Source organism: Dermacentor variabilis, chromosome 1 (genome assembly GCF_050947875.1).
Source record: "Dermacentor variabilis isolate Ectoservices chromosome 1, ASM5094787v1, whole genome shotgun sequence".
NCBI classification, from domain to species: Eukaryota; Metazoa; Arthropoda; class Arachnida; order Ixodida; family Ixodidae; genus Dermacentor; species Dermacentor variabilis.
The window spans coordinates 227,435,778-227,450,265 of NC_134568.1; the positions used below are offsets into that span (position 1 = coordinate 227,435,778).

The window sequence follows — 14,488 nt, forward strand, 5'->3', positions numbered from 1 at the left end:
TGGTACTTGCAAACAAATATGCAGCCTTAGAACAGAGAGATGATGATGACATAGAGCTAATGAATGAAACCGTTACTAGGTTAGCTTCAGAGGCAGCATTTGAAGTGAGAAGCAAGGCACCAAGGCAACCTGTATCTGCCAGGCCTTCTGTAAGGACAACGTTGACGCAGCCTGCCCTACTGCACCATCGCTGCCGTTGTTTCCGTCGCTATCTGATGTAAGCATGTTCGCGACGATCGTCTCATCGGTTACAAGCGCTTAGTTTACAAATCTATAGCCATGCAATTCTTTTCACCGGCAACGTCGTGCATTGCCGATGATCAACGGGTGAACCAGCGGGTGGATCAGCCATCTTCCGTTTCGGCGGCGAGACAAGCAAGGCTGAGAAACCACGTGGCCAGGAATGACTTCAATGCAACCAACTATGATGAATGCAAGAAGTGGTTCTTAAAGGAAGGAAGGCTAGCACTATCTTCTGCAACCCTTGCGGGAGCATGGCTCAGCGCCAGCAGGGAGTTGGAGAGGGGAGTACAGGATGAATAAGGAGCCAGCTAGCAACATGCGAGCAATCTGCGCGCGGTGCAGTTGGTGCGGTCCAGTCGTGTTTCAAAAGGTGGGCGGCGTAGAGCTATGGGTGCAGCCAATTCGTGTTCGGAGGGGTGGAAGGGCAACGGGAGAAAGCCGCGCGGAGATGGCTGGAAAATGAGCACGCGGCAGCTGTTGGAGCTGCGGCTCAAGATGCAGCAGCTAGAATTTCTTCTTTTTTTTTTTCAAGGATCTTGCATTTCACTACCTTTCGGCCTTTCGGCTCGGATACTCAGCAGCCAGACTTCATCGTTATAACTGATAATGCTGCATCGGGGCATTGTAGTAAGCAGGTTATTTCACAATGAAAAACACAAAAGTTGACGGTGCAGCAGCTTCTCATTGTTATAACCGACATATTGTTAAAACCGGTATCGTTATAAGTGGTTTCGACTGTACTAAAGAAACTTGAAAAGTATGGTATTAGTGGAGCCCCCTTAAGCCTAATTAGCATACATTTGAGAAACGGGCAGCAGTAGGTAGTGGTTAACAATATGTTGTCATCCCAAATGATAACAGCGGAATTCCTCAGGGATGCATCTTAGGCCCTTTTCTTTTTGTAGCATACATCAACAATTTACCAGACTATCTCTCAGAAGATTGTATTTTATATGCGGATGATACCAATATTAATGCGATAGAATTGAAGGGACACTAAAGCGAAACAATAAATCAGTTTAGACTAATGAAGCATTGTTTGAGAACTCTGCAGGCAGTCATTTCAAAAAAATTGTTTGATTATTAGATGAGAAAATGAAGGTCCAAGTATCACTATCTGAATTTCGTGCCAAACCCCAGCGCCGGTACGTCAGCGTGACGTCAGGGATTCCAAAGTATGTTTTCGTATTTGGGCCGCGTTGGCTGAATAAAGGTTCCCAAAACTTGCCATGTTTAATATTTGGTTCCTTCAGAACACAATGTAGTTAATCTGTACCGCTATATACAATTAGTAGGCCCTAGAAGATGCCATCAAAATCCAAGACGTCACAGCCCCCAGGTGCGGGAATTTAAGTAGGCGTCGCCACCAGTATTTCGTTCTTGCGCTTCTTCTGGCTTACCAAACGTCTTATCGTTGTAAGAGTGGTGTTTTTGGTGTTGTAGAAGGGTAATTTACTGATGCAGAAGAAATCATTTGTCACTTTAGTGTCCCTTTAAGGAGCCTGTGTCGCAGGAAGTCCGCGTCCAGTGCCAGCGTGAGATGTTGCATCGGCAAAAAGATTTTTGAACCACATATACCCAAGGCTTCTATATGACGCTAGGAATTGACTGAACTAATTGAATTACTCAAGCTAAAACATGTAGGAAAATCGTAAACTACGACTTGCACACAACCTACAGACATGATAGCTCTCGGATTGTAATTTGACTATACGAGAAAACAATTGTTACACAAAAACTCAAAGAAACCCCTTCACACACGCAAACGTACCGCGGCATTCACAGACCGGCCGCGCCGCCGCCATTTTGCGCGCATCAGCATGATGGACATCTTGAGGGCCGTGGAGCGGCGTGCCCGGTTCCTTATAATAACTTCAGCTGGCGCTTGCCTCCGCAACATCGCGGCTCACTTAAGACGTCGTGGTTACACCACAAAGCACGCCTTCGTGCATAGTGTTCGCAGCAAGCGTTTCCAGGGATCTTTGAATGCTATCGCATTCCACTCTTAAACGCAAAGCTTAAGCGTTCTCCAAATTTTTTTTCCGACAAAAAGGCAATAATGTTCTGCTGAAACTAACTGGCTTCAATCAAACACAAAGAAAAGTAACTATATAGTTTTTGCTGTAAAAAACATTAGACTAATAAACACTAAATCATTAAGCTTCAACAACCCTCCTTTGCAAAGAGTTAATGAGATGAAATTTTCAGGCGTCTACCTCGACAGTCAACTAAAGTGGCATAAACATATTCATGAAACTACACTAACCATCTACATATAAGAAAATCTCAATACTGTATAAACTATGTTAAATTTTTTCTTCAAACACACTCCGCACTCTTTATGTCAGTTTTATACGCTGGCCATATTACGCATGCTATTACCATATACGGACTCACGTACCCCACCACTTTATTGCCAATTATTGCAGCACAAAATACAGCTCTTCGGGCTATTCTCTTCCTAAAAAGATCGGACTCAATCACATTTGTGTACCCATTATTTAATATACTATCCGTGAAACACTGCATTGATTAACACATTCTCGTTTTGTTCTACAAAATCCTACACAAAATTATACTATGTCATTTTGTAAAAATTTATTATCAAAATACCAAATATCAAAATTATCAATATATGATTCATTTACATGCTCGCATGCTGTATCGCAGCTCTGGGATAAATTACCAACAGGTCTAACAGCACAACAGCCATTTATCAGTAACAAAACTAACCTTCGCTCTTTTATGCTCGCGTCACTTGCTCAATGAGCATGTACCATATTTGCATTGTCTCACACATTGTTCTTTTTTCTCACGCACTCTAGCATTTGTATAACAGCAAATAACATAGGGGCCTCCTTCACAACTCCTACGAGAGTTATAGGGCCGCACCTTTATACCATACCCAATGTACATATCTTCATGTGATCAATAAAAAACTTGAAACTTGAAAAAAAAAAAGAAAAAGAACTTCATTGGTGCGCTTTAGAGATGCCTATGAGCAAAATAATATGCACAGGTTTTATGTCACAATTCCTTGATTGATTATGCAGAAAGATGTGCTCCCCTGCACTACATGGTCAGTTAGTACTATACAGGGCTAGTATAATCTCGTTTGCTGAAGCTTGCATCTGGCACACACGTAAGGTTCTATATGTGCAGTAGGCCCATTAAAACTCAAAGCTGTAAAAACCGTAAATAATTTCAAGATAAGCGGAGTTTCAAGAAAGCGAAATCACAAAATTAGAAACCCTCTGGCCACGCACAGATCACACGGAGCCTTTCCAAAATACCCCTAGTGATATTTTCTGTCATTTTAGCATGCATTAGCATCGGACACGTCAGCGTCTACAGGCAACGGCGTTACTGACACTGTGCCAAGACAGCATGCTTGGCACAGAGACCAGGAAATTAATCCTAAGGATATATTTGAAGCCAGTCATCCGAGAGTAACATTTTCAGACATCCAGAAAGCTGAAGCTGCTACTTTCTGCATTTTGATAAATTCCGGACAATTTAACCTCGAAAACCGAAGCTGCAAAAGAGCACAACTGTCACGTCTTTAGCAGATGCCCATGACTGACATGCCATTTATACCTCACCATAGCACGAGCATGAAGCAATTATCCTTATCAAGCTGCAAGCTGGCTCAAACGCTGTGGGCTTGCAGGCTGGCTTTTTTCGGGCACAGCGCGTGGGCTGATTGCGCCTGCTCAAAAGTGCCGATCATCTTGCCCAAGGTCAGGATTAATACATGCATGCATGCTGTGATCCCATTGATGTAGGAAGGACAGCACTCTAAATGACAGGAGCAAAGAAAGACTTGACTTTGCCATGAGGCTGTAATAAAGTGGCTGCGAGCAGCCAAATAAGCGCACATGAGTGGTGATAGATAAAAGGAAGGGGGAAAGACAAATGGAGAGCATGGCCCGGCACGGTGTCGGGCTTGGCTAGCAAGCTGCCGCCAGGTAAAAACCAAGCGCAAGACTGCCGATTCTACCCCACTGCCTCTTTCTGCCATTTTTGAAGTCGAGATTTCAAGATATCCAGAGTCCAGTGCAAAAGAGGCGAAACACAAGTGGGTTGAAACTAAAGCGGGAAAGAAATTTCGACTTAACCAATATTTCGAGATATTAGAGTTTGAATTAACGAGGGTTTACTGTACATCGCAAAATATCCTGTGAGATACCAACCCGGCAGCAGCAGCCATGCCAAATCCTAAAGTGGGTAGGCCAAGGAAGCTTGACTTTAAAAAAAAATATGTAACAGAAGCCTAAGGAACAACTGTACAAAGGGAACAGTGGACAAAGAGTTATACAAATACTACGTACCAAAGGAGCTGTTGTGGGTGTGTTGCTGCCGCTCAGGGAAAGCAGGGACAACTGTCGGTGTGACACTGCCGTAAGGTGTGGACGGTGCAGGCGAGACAGGTGCCACGTATGTGATCACATGGTTGGAAGAGTTCTTGTCTGGCAGGTTCACACGAGAAATGCACTTGTCGCTTGTGCCATTGCCCTAGGAATGAGAGTATGAATAAGAAAAAAGAAATACTAAACGTAAATTTGTGCCTAGGCATTTAGGCAAACTTTTCTGCTAGATGAGGCATTGTTGAAGACTTAGGATGAAGAAAAAAAAACAAACAAACATCAGATACGTACATCAAAGAGGCTCTACAACATTCCTGTTCATAGCTTTCTACATATTTTGTCTTTTATAGCTTACCATTGTCTCTATGGTGCCACGGGGAACATTAAGATATTGATTATGAAGCACCCCCACTGTGAGGTTTGAAGAGTTAAAAAGAGCATTTTCTATGGCCAATTAGAGAAAACGATAAAAGTCGGGAAAAAACATTATAGATGGTTGTGCACAACTGGTTGAGTATCGCCAAGCATCACACATGCTGCCCCAGGCCTGATCTACGTAGGATCTTGCAAAGGCAAAAAGGAGAGGTTCATTGGGCTAAGTAAAGAAAAAAAGCTGCATTGGTAAGTGGTGCTGCAGAGCACTTTTAAAACTTGACCAACATCACTTGCAATTACTCACACAAGGCAAAACAAAAATGCAGATAGTACATACAGTCAAACCTCGATATATCGAATTATTGCGTATATAGAACACCTGCTATATCACCTGGAAAATCGCAAGCACTTAATTTTTTATTTCTAACGGGGCCGGATGTAAAATGGATATATCGAACTCCACCACCCCCAGACCTTGTGGTAAACAGATATAATGCAAGTCATCATAACTGCAGTTTCTTTTTCTTCTATAACAACAATCTTCAAGGCTTTACAAATATCTGCTATGCTCTGAGGTGTATGCCCTGTTGTAGACAAAGTGCAAACTAATGGGATGCTACCTGTACCTGGTGCCTTATCCAGGTGCCTGTTACGAGATCTGCTGAGAGAGCACAATGATCACATCAGAGGTGAATGATGTTTTCAGCAGCCTTTGTGGCACAGAGCAGGAAGCTCAATATAAGAGTTATTGTTTAAGCTCTATGAAAACAAAAAAATATCTTTTTCACTGAACAGCTGCCTCTTCAAGAACCATGCTGAAACATTTTATAGATATATCAAACTAATTTCTCTCTCTCTCTCTATTTCAATATGTGTTGCAAATGCTTTCCTGACTACATGAATTCACTTGATAGGTGTGTTACTAGCTGCTAAAATTACTGGCGATTTTTGTCCACAGTGTGCTACTCTATCTGTCAGCCCTCTTCTTGATTTTGGATGGCCATTTAACATGTTCTCCAAAACTTCCATATTACAACCTGCAACTATCTTTAAGGCTAACTACAACAATATTTTTGACCACTTAAAAGGCTGCTTTCCAACAGGGTGAACAGATATACAGACCTGCCAACCCTAACAAATGAGAAATCTTCAGTCAAAGACAGAACATACTAAATACTGGCGCAAAATACTAAAATTAAATTTGTGTTAGAAGAAAACATACAATACATCGTTCTCTAGGGACTCTGTGAACAGGCAAACTTAAATAGTAATGTCACAAAAGGAATGGCCTGTGTCACAGACAAATGGAGATGACCATGAACTTTTTCAAGAAATATTCACAGAACCGCTGCTGAAATTTTAGTTGCCGTTATGTATTGGTTCTATGAGGGAATAGCTGGTAGGTCAGAATAAAAGAGTATCCAAAACATAGCCACTAAATATCTGCGGGAGACTCTATATGCATGCTTTTAAATGGAGTTTCGCTCCCATTCCAAAACTCGCCACTAATGAACCATACAACTGTTGGTATCAATGCAAGCTATAAAAATCGGGAATTTCATAATAAAATCGTAAAAGTTGGTAGGTATGGATATAATGCAGCTTCTGCGCATCTTTTTTGTTTGAAATAAGAGTGGATGCGCTCTGAAAGGCTCACAAGAATGGACATTTCTGATACCAAAACTCTCTTCTCTCTCTCTCACAGACATATACCGCAGTTACTGCTCACTGGGAATGACACGCAACCCGGTACACTGAGAGCAGCTCCTGAGCATGACCTCAGAGATCATACAGCACCTGCAGAGCAGGTGATGTTCTAGGATGAGCATCGCAACTGCTAACCACCAGGGCTCGTATTCTGTAACGCTTCGGTTTCCTAAGAATTTGCTTTGTGAGCAGTGATTGGTCGCCGCCTGGGTGACGCTGACACGTCGGGGCACGCATGCATGTGGTGACGTCACGCACATGTCAATCGTGTGGAAACCAAATTTGTCGTCTGCTACGAAGTGAAGTCGCACGCGGTGCTTCGGTGTGATCCGAAGCACCGTGTGCAGAGCTTGTGCATGCCGTGTGCATGGGTGAGATCAGCGTTCCAAGCAAAACGGCATTGATGATGATCCCTGTGGCGCCTGTGTTAGTGCTTTTAGCGAGCGTCCGTGAGAGACAATGACGACATCGACAAGGCACATTTGAGATAGGAGACGAAGAATTGAGGAGGCAATTAAGGTTCTCCAAAGGGATAATACGCCACCTGTGCGAGAAGCCGCAATGCACTAGAAGCATTGATACTGTGGCCAAAGTGCTGTGCGCATTGCAATTTTTTTTCGATTGGAAGTTTACAACAGTGCGTGGCCAACAAGCAATCCTTTGCCCTGTCCCAGCCTTCAGTCAGCCGCATATTTTTTGTTTTTGTTTTGCTGAAGCCATAACAACCATTGGCAAAGAAAAGGGGTCGGTGAAATTTTCGAAGACGATATACGAAAAGGGGGTAGTCAAGCAACGGTTCCTCGGAAGCGGCAAGACAGCGTACGACGTCCTACCTAGTGGCATAAATGGGTCAACCGCAGTAAACAAAATACGCTAAATCACTCACCGCCAGTATGCCACACGTTTCATAATGAAAACAGAAACCTCATCAATACCACGAACAAATTATTTTTTATTTCCCAGGAAATGCTCATCATCTGCTATATTTTCCCTTGCTTTGTGACGTTCTCGTACAGAGAAAAACCTGCACACCGATTGGCCTCTATCCTTTCTCTTGGTTTTCATTACGTCAGCGGACCACCCAAACGTGACGCCACTGCCAAACAGAATTCTTTGAAAACTGAAGCGTTACAGAATACGAGCCCAGGTGCCTGTGTCATGTGCTAAAGTGCTATTTAAAGGTTTTTTAAAATAAAAACATTGACAACTCAGCTTTGCTAAGACTGCTTCAATAATACAGTCGAACCTCAATATATTGAACAGCACGGTGATCGCGAAATAGTTCAATATAGCCAGAATTTGATATATGAAATCACGCAAAAAAATTGTACGAATCAATCAATGAACCAAGAGTGCGATCGAGAATCATTGTTTGGAGCGTGCATTTGGTTACGCCACGTGCCATTGGCCTAGGCCACACTGACTTCATGAGCCGCGCAAAGTTCCTCTGAACAATGATCCCTGACTGTGCCCCAATCGTGGCACAGTAAATACTAATTTGAAGCTTCCGACAAAGTATTTATTTCTTTGGCTGAAAGTACCACAGTAGTGTAGCCTGCATGTTATTGGCAGCCGCGTGCTTAACCACGGTGTCCTCAACATAGTCTAAACGATCTACAAGCGATAGCTCGGTGCCTTCTATTGCGCCGCAGTAACGGCAAAGAAGGGCCACAGCCTCAGCTACAGCCTCAGTTGAAGTTGGGAGAGGGACACCATCAACGTTTGTGGGATCAACCTCGGCAGCATCTTCAAGTTTGGCCGCTACTTCCACTGCGATTTCTACATCAGTCAACCGAAGCATCTTGAAACACTGTCAATAAGAAAGTATGAAGTGGCACCTACTAAGGCATCTATGAGTGAGCCCAGTGAGCGCACTGTCGCGTGTCTTTGTAGATGCGAATCGCCATTCCTCGCGAGGCGCGGCTGGCGCAGAGCGCGGCACCGAGGAGGAGTCAGTGCGGCAAAGGCAATGCGTTGTTGATGTTGTCAAACCAGCCAAGCCACCACGTACGTACGCCGCTATATTCAAATGGCGCCCTCAATGCTTTCGATGTATGCTGCTCTAGAGCGCAGCAGTAGGGAACGGCCATCGCTATCTTTGAGGGCGTTGCGGGAAAGCTCGCCGCCTGTCAGCAGAGCACACGTAGTCCAGGATGGCAGAGTTCGATATATCCATTTTACGCCCAACCCCATTCGAAATAAAAAATTAAAAACGGATGCGACTTTCAAGTTGTTATAGAAAGTGTTTGATATACGCAATAATTCGATATATCTGTGTTCGATATATCAAGGTTTGACTGTATATGTGTATACAATTCATTTGTAACTAATTCAGCCAAAGTGAAATTTTGCTGCTGTTAGCCTTCAACCTCTGCAGAATTGTTATGCTGTATGCCAAGTACCTGAAGTTGGCAATTTATAGATTTAATAGCACCACACAACCACACAACATGAGCAACAATATAACTTGGATAGCATCTCAAAACAGAATAGAACAGCAACACTCAACAAGCCGAAGTCAACAGTGCACCTGCCCTGTTGCTGCCCACAGCAATGAATTACCTATAATAATGATGAGTTACATAGGCAATGCACATCTTCTACAGTACTTTACACTACTTTGCACATGCACATTGGCTATGGTGCTTGGTTATTGAGCATGATGTCAAAGGTGCAATACCAATCCATGGTGGCCACATTCTAAATTACAAATGATGCAAAGTTGGACTTGGTCAAAACAGCATATGAAGAGAGGTCAGCCATACTGCAGAAAGCTCAAAATGCCCACCTTAGAGTCTGGGCCTGAGGATACAGTCAGACTGATAGGCGAGGTGGTCCCATCCTCCCTCTCCACCAGCATTGGGCTGTTTCCTGGTCGCACAATTACTACCCCTGAAGCTGCTGCAGCTGGTGGCTGTTGTACAGTCTGGTCACCACTGTCGTCCTCCTCATCCTCATCTGAGAGCTCACCCTCCCAGGACATGGGTCGCTCGCGCTCCTCCGTGTTGTCCCCCCATGTGACCCCTGGCTGGCTGGCCCCATTCACCCGCTGCTTCTTGGGTCGCAGGTGCACCGCCAGCCCTTCACCAGTCACCTAAACGTGTTATTAAACCCACAGAGAAAATAACTGTAGAATTAGTTTCTGAGGGCATCATTTTCCTCCGCTACAGTGACTCAATGGCCTATAGCATTATGATACTCGCCACAGGATGCCAAAAGGTTCCTGCATCAACATTTTGGGCAATGACAAAAAACCTCAGGCAGTGAAAATAGATGAGCCCTCCGATACATTTTCCCATAGCCCCAATCTAGCTTAGGGACATAAAACTAATTAATTATTCATTGAATTTATCATATAAACTATTTGGAAGGTTTCATGCGCCGACAATTAAAAAGCAAGAGTAGAACCCACAAATAATAGGTCTGTCAGGAATCACAATTGCTATCAGCACAGATTTCATGTTTTTGTAGTTGCCCAGTAAAATGACAGGTGACGAAGTTTATTTTAAAGAAGCCAAGCTGATACAGAACTGTTGTTGCATCACAAGAGCTAAAAGCATAACTGAAAGCAATCATCCCAGAATACAGACTCAGCACAGCTATGACGAAGTTATGAGCGAAAGGTCGTGCAACACTCTTGCACAAACACCACCTTCAACAGGGTAGACCACCTATGCAGTAGTTGTCACATTTTTGCAACGTCTGCATGAAATGTGCTGCCTTTATTCCCCCACATTTGCATTCATGTTTGTTGTAACATTGAAGTTTCTGTTTATATTTCCACACTCATTCCCACTTTCTAAATGCATTTCCACATTTCAAAAAGAACTTTTTCCACTTCAGTGTTACCAGGAAGAGTCAAGCTCAGCACTTAGCTGTATCTCCTATACCTTCTCCGACAGTCTGTTCAAGAAAGACGGAAGGAAAAAGACTAAGCTAGAAAAAAGTACTTGGACAAATCTTGACAGTGGCACACTTATGACCTGAAGAGTTGCAGCTCACCTGCATGACCTCTGGGTCGTCCCCGTCATCCTGGGGGGCAGCCCCCAAAGGGGGAGGGGGCGCCACGGGGCACACGCGCACTTCCTCCATGCCGCACTGCACCACCATGAAAACACTGGCGTTTCCGGGCCCTCAGCTGGCAGCTGCCCACAGGCTAGGGCCATGTTTGCACTGCTGCCTGTCAGCTGTAACAAGAACACTAATAAACATCAACAAATTATCTGGCTACTAAACTGACATGCCCAGGTCTCCCTTAGTCCATAACACTGTTCTATGTATAAAAAGGTAAACCAAATAACAATCATAAGGTTCATAACATACTGTATTCCTTGGATACAAAATTTAACACCACATGGTTTAGTAGGCACATGATGAGCCACATTATGGCTCGCTGCATTGTGTGCACTCTAAGAAACTGGTGGTCCTAAGAATGAAGTTACACAGTGGGCCCATGAAACCAAATATGCTCAATAAATGCACAGAAACAAGTGAAGAGGTCTGCATGGGGAAGAAAATGTCGAAGTGCTTTTGAACATGTGTGATATGGGTAACAATGCTTGTGTGAATTAGCAGTGAGCTTCATTTAAAAGCATACTAATGAGGAATATTGTTAAGCTTGAATGGTAAATTACACTTTTCAAATACCAAAATGGCCAATCTTACAGAGAGTGAAGGTCTGGTAAGATAGAAAAGAATCAAAAACAAAACATTGGTGGTGGAGGGCTCCGGATTAATTTTCACCACCTGGGTTTCTATAATTCAAAATGTGGAGCCACATAAAAGGGGTGAAGATAAAAGAAATAACACAAAAATAAATTTTCCTTTTCTTTTCTTCAATCTACATTTCCCGGCCCACCTGCTGGCAAGAAACTAGCTGAAAATGACATGTCATTGAGTAAAAAAACACTATTTATCCTATTAAATTATCAGTTTTGCCTATGAAAGCACTGAAAATTACACATTTAACGCTGTTGGCCATTCCAAAACTGCTTATCAGTCAGGTTATGGGTCTTATTTGAAAGAGCATCATTCTGGCTTGCTTTCCTGCTAAAAATGAGCTTCAACGCTGCTCCAAAAGAGAGCTACCTGATTCCCTAGCTTGAAATGTATATTTTCACACACTTTTTAGTTTTTCCAAGTTTTTAAAAGTTATTTTTGCAAGGTGCAAATTTTGGGAGTGGCACATCTTTCTGCTACCCATTAAATTTTTAAAATTATTTCTTTGTCTGAATGCTTGAGTATAGAGTGCAGAACTACTATGACAGTGTGTTTTAGGGCACAGCGACATGATAAAATCTTGTAGAAATCAATAACAAAAATACACACTTGCAATGGTGCAACTTTTGAATTTCGGAATCTACATTATAGGTACAAACATTCAAATGCTAAGTCGCACTGTTCGGACGATCAGAAGCATGCCTGCTTAATTTTAGCTCTTGCTGCAATGCATTTTTTTCTTTTGCAGCTCACCTCCCAAATGTTTTATAATTGACTTGGAAATAAGTTCATTGCATATTTGCAATCAACAAACAAGACTGAACATTTGCCGAAAATTTCATGTGTCTTGAGTCATAACAAAAATGCTTTTTCTTATGGGGGGGGGGTGAAACCAATGTCCCCCCTTAAGCAGCACAACACCCATAGCAGCAGCTTAAATAAACCTGCATAGCAATTTCTGTTAAGCAGATTTATTTTACAGTCATTCTATGGTAGACCAACCAAACACTTGCACAATGCTCCAAGTTCATCATAACAGGTGTCTAATGTACTTACTATGTTTTTGTAAGGTCAATAAAATATTACTTTCACACATTACTGTGGTCAGTAGAGTTTACTGAAAGCCAGATTTCATACAGTTTTCTTTTCCCCCAAATAATAGGTGCTGGACAACGCCATTAATGACCTAGGGCAAATTATTGATTTAGCTACATGAATGACGCTAAATTCTAAACTGCCTTCTACGAACAACCTTCAAGGTATAAATAAAGCATTTATCACATGAAGCATTTAAGAAAATTGTTGCAGCAGGGTCTTCGCTTATGAAAATCATTCAGAGCAAATGAAAGTGGTTCTTACACCATACACTAGTTGCTGATGACAAAGGATACATGATGTGCAACCATAACGGTAGCAAGGATCTAAAAATTGCTACTGAAAAATGACTTCATAATGGATGCAATTTATGCATGAGCTTTTCAAGGCACAAAGAAAGCTAAAACACTTGGAGCAGGAACTTGATTATTTTCTCTCCACACCCTGACCCTTATATAAAGGTATGATGTATAAAGTGAGCTGCAATATATTGATGCCTATTTACTACCATACCACAATACAGCATTGACAATTTACAATCATGCCAACAGCCTTGTTGAAACACTGCCAGATAAGCTATACCAATAGCAATAGAGAGTTCTCACGATGAGAAATGCACATTTCATTCTCATTTGTAACATGACAGTCTTCTAATTACTGTAGCACTTGAGTGACGCCTGACAAGTGTTCCCTCAAACAAAAATCTTATTTTATTTACGAAAAAATTATGCACATCCCACGCACTGTTAGAATTAGTGCACGCAAAGCTTTGACATAGATGCTTGTGTTAATACTAAAGCTGTTGACAATCTGTGATGTGATGTAGATACTATGCTGTGATGACGTCATGCATGTGATGACATGGCTTTTGCTGAAGCAATACACAAGAATCTGCGCTCGGCCTCTCTTCAAGTTGTGTGTTTCTATTTTTTTCAGAGCTGTATATATATCAAAATACATCAAAATGAATTAAGGTGACATGTGTCTGACTGCACTGTTTCCAGGATCGTCCCATGTTACAAACTACAATGAAAACCTCGTGAAGACACTTCAGTTGCATGCTTGTCAGTTACTGCAAGGTGAATACGAAAGTACTCACACAAACAAATTTAACAGAAGCGTTTTGTTGTTACAGCCAAAATGCACTGCACGTTGGCATTGAAAATTATATTAATGAAATTTTAGGGTTTTACATGCGAAAACCATGATATGAAAAGAAAAACATTAAAATTAAATTATAGGGTTTTACATGCCAAAAACACAATCTGATTATGAGTCGCGCCATAGTGGGGGACTCCGTAAATTTGGACCACCTAGGGTTCTTTAACGTGCACCTAAATCTAAGTACACGGGTGCCTTCGCATTTTGCCCCTGTTGAAATGTGGCTGCCATGGACGGGATTCAATCCCACGACCTCGTGCTTAGCAGCCCAACACCATAGCCACTAAGAAACCACAGCAAGTAACCATGATCTGATTATGAGGCACACAATAGTGGGGAACTCTGGATTAATTTTGACCCCCTGAAGGTCTTTATAATGTGCACCCAATGCACAGTAGACGGATGTTTTGCATTTTGCCCTCATCGAAATTCGGCTGCCGTAGCCAGGATTTGGTCCCGCGACCTAGTGCTAAGCAGCATAATGCCATAGTCTCTAAGATTCACTAATGTTCCATTTATTTATGTTATCATCAGGCTACTTTATCATCATCTTCACCCTTGCAATATGGTGAAGAAAAAACTTTGCCCATAGCAGGTGCCACATTAGGATCGCAGTGATTTTTTTTCCCTCTTGAAATCAGAGAGGGTGAGTGTGCATGTGCATGTGTGTCTGTATGTAAACTGAAGCTTGGCAAAATCTATCCCTTTAAACTCACTATTGTGAAAATAAGCATTGGCATAAATCAGTCCACAATATTCTTGAAAGAAAATGTCACATTGTAGCACCTGAACCGGATTTCATGTGAAATGGTAGCCTCATC

The 14,488-nt window shown here is 42.4% G+C and overlaps 1 protein-coding gene across 2 annotated transcripts in view; it reads right to left on the reverse strand.

Annotated features, from left to right (window-relative positions):
• Hr39 (Nuclear hormone receptor FTZ-F1 beta) overlaps positions 1 to 14,488 on the reverse strand; it is a 145,976-nt gene that overhangs the window by 104,624 nt on the left and 26,864 nt on the right. For both annotated transcript variants that reach the window (XM_075670232.1, XM_075670237.1), the window contains 3 exons: positions 10,695 to 10,879; positions 9,481 to 9,786; positions 4,575 to 4,758 (listed from right to left, as the gene is read on the reverse strand). In XM_075670232.1, coding sequence (XP_075526347.1) covers positions 4,575 to 4,758; positions 9,481 to 9,786; positions 10,695 to 10,802 — 598 coding nt within the window. In that variant the 5' untranslated portion in view covers positions 10,803 to 10,879. The remainder of the gene's footprint in view (positions 1 to 4,574; positions 4,759 to 9,480; positions 9,787 to 10,694; positions 10,880 to 14,488) is intronic.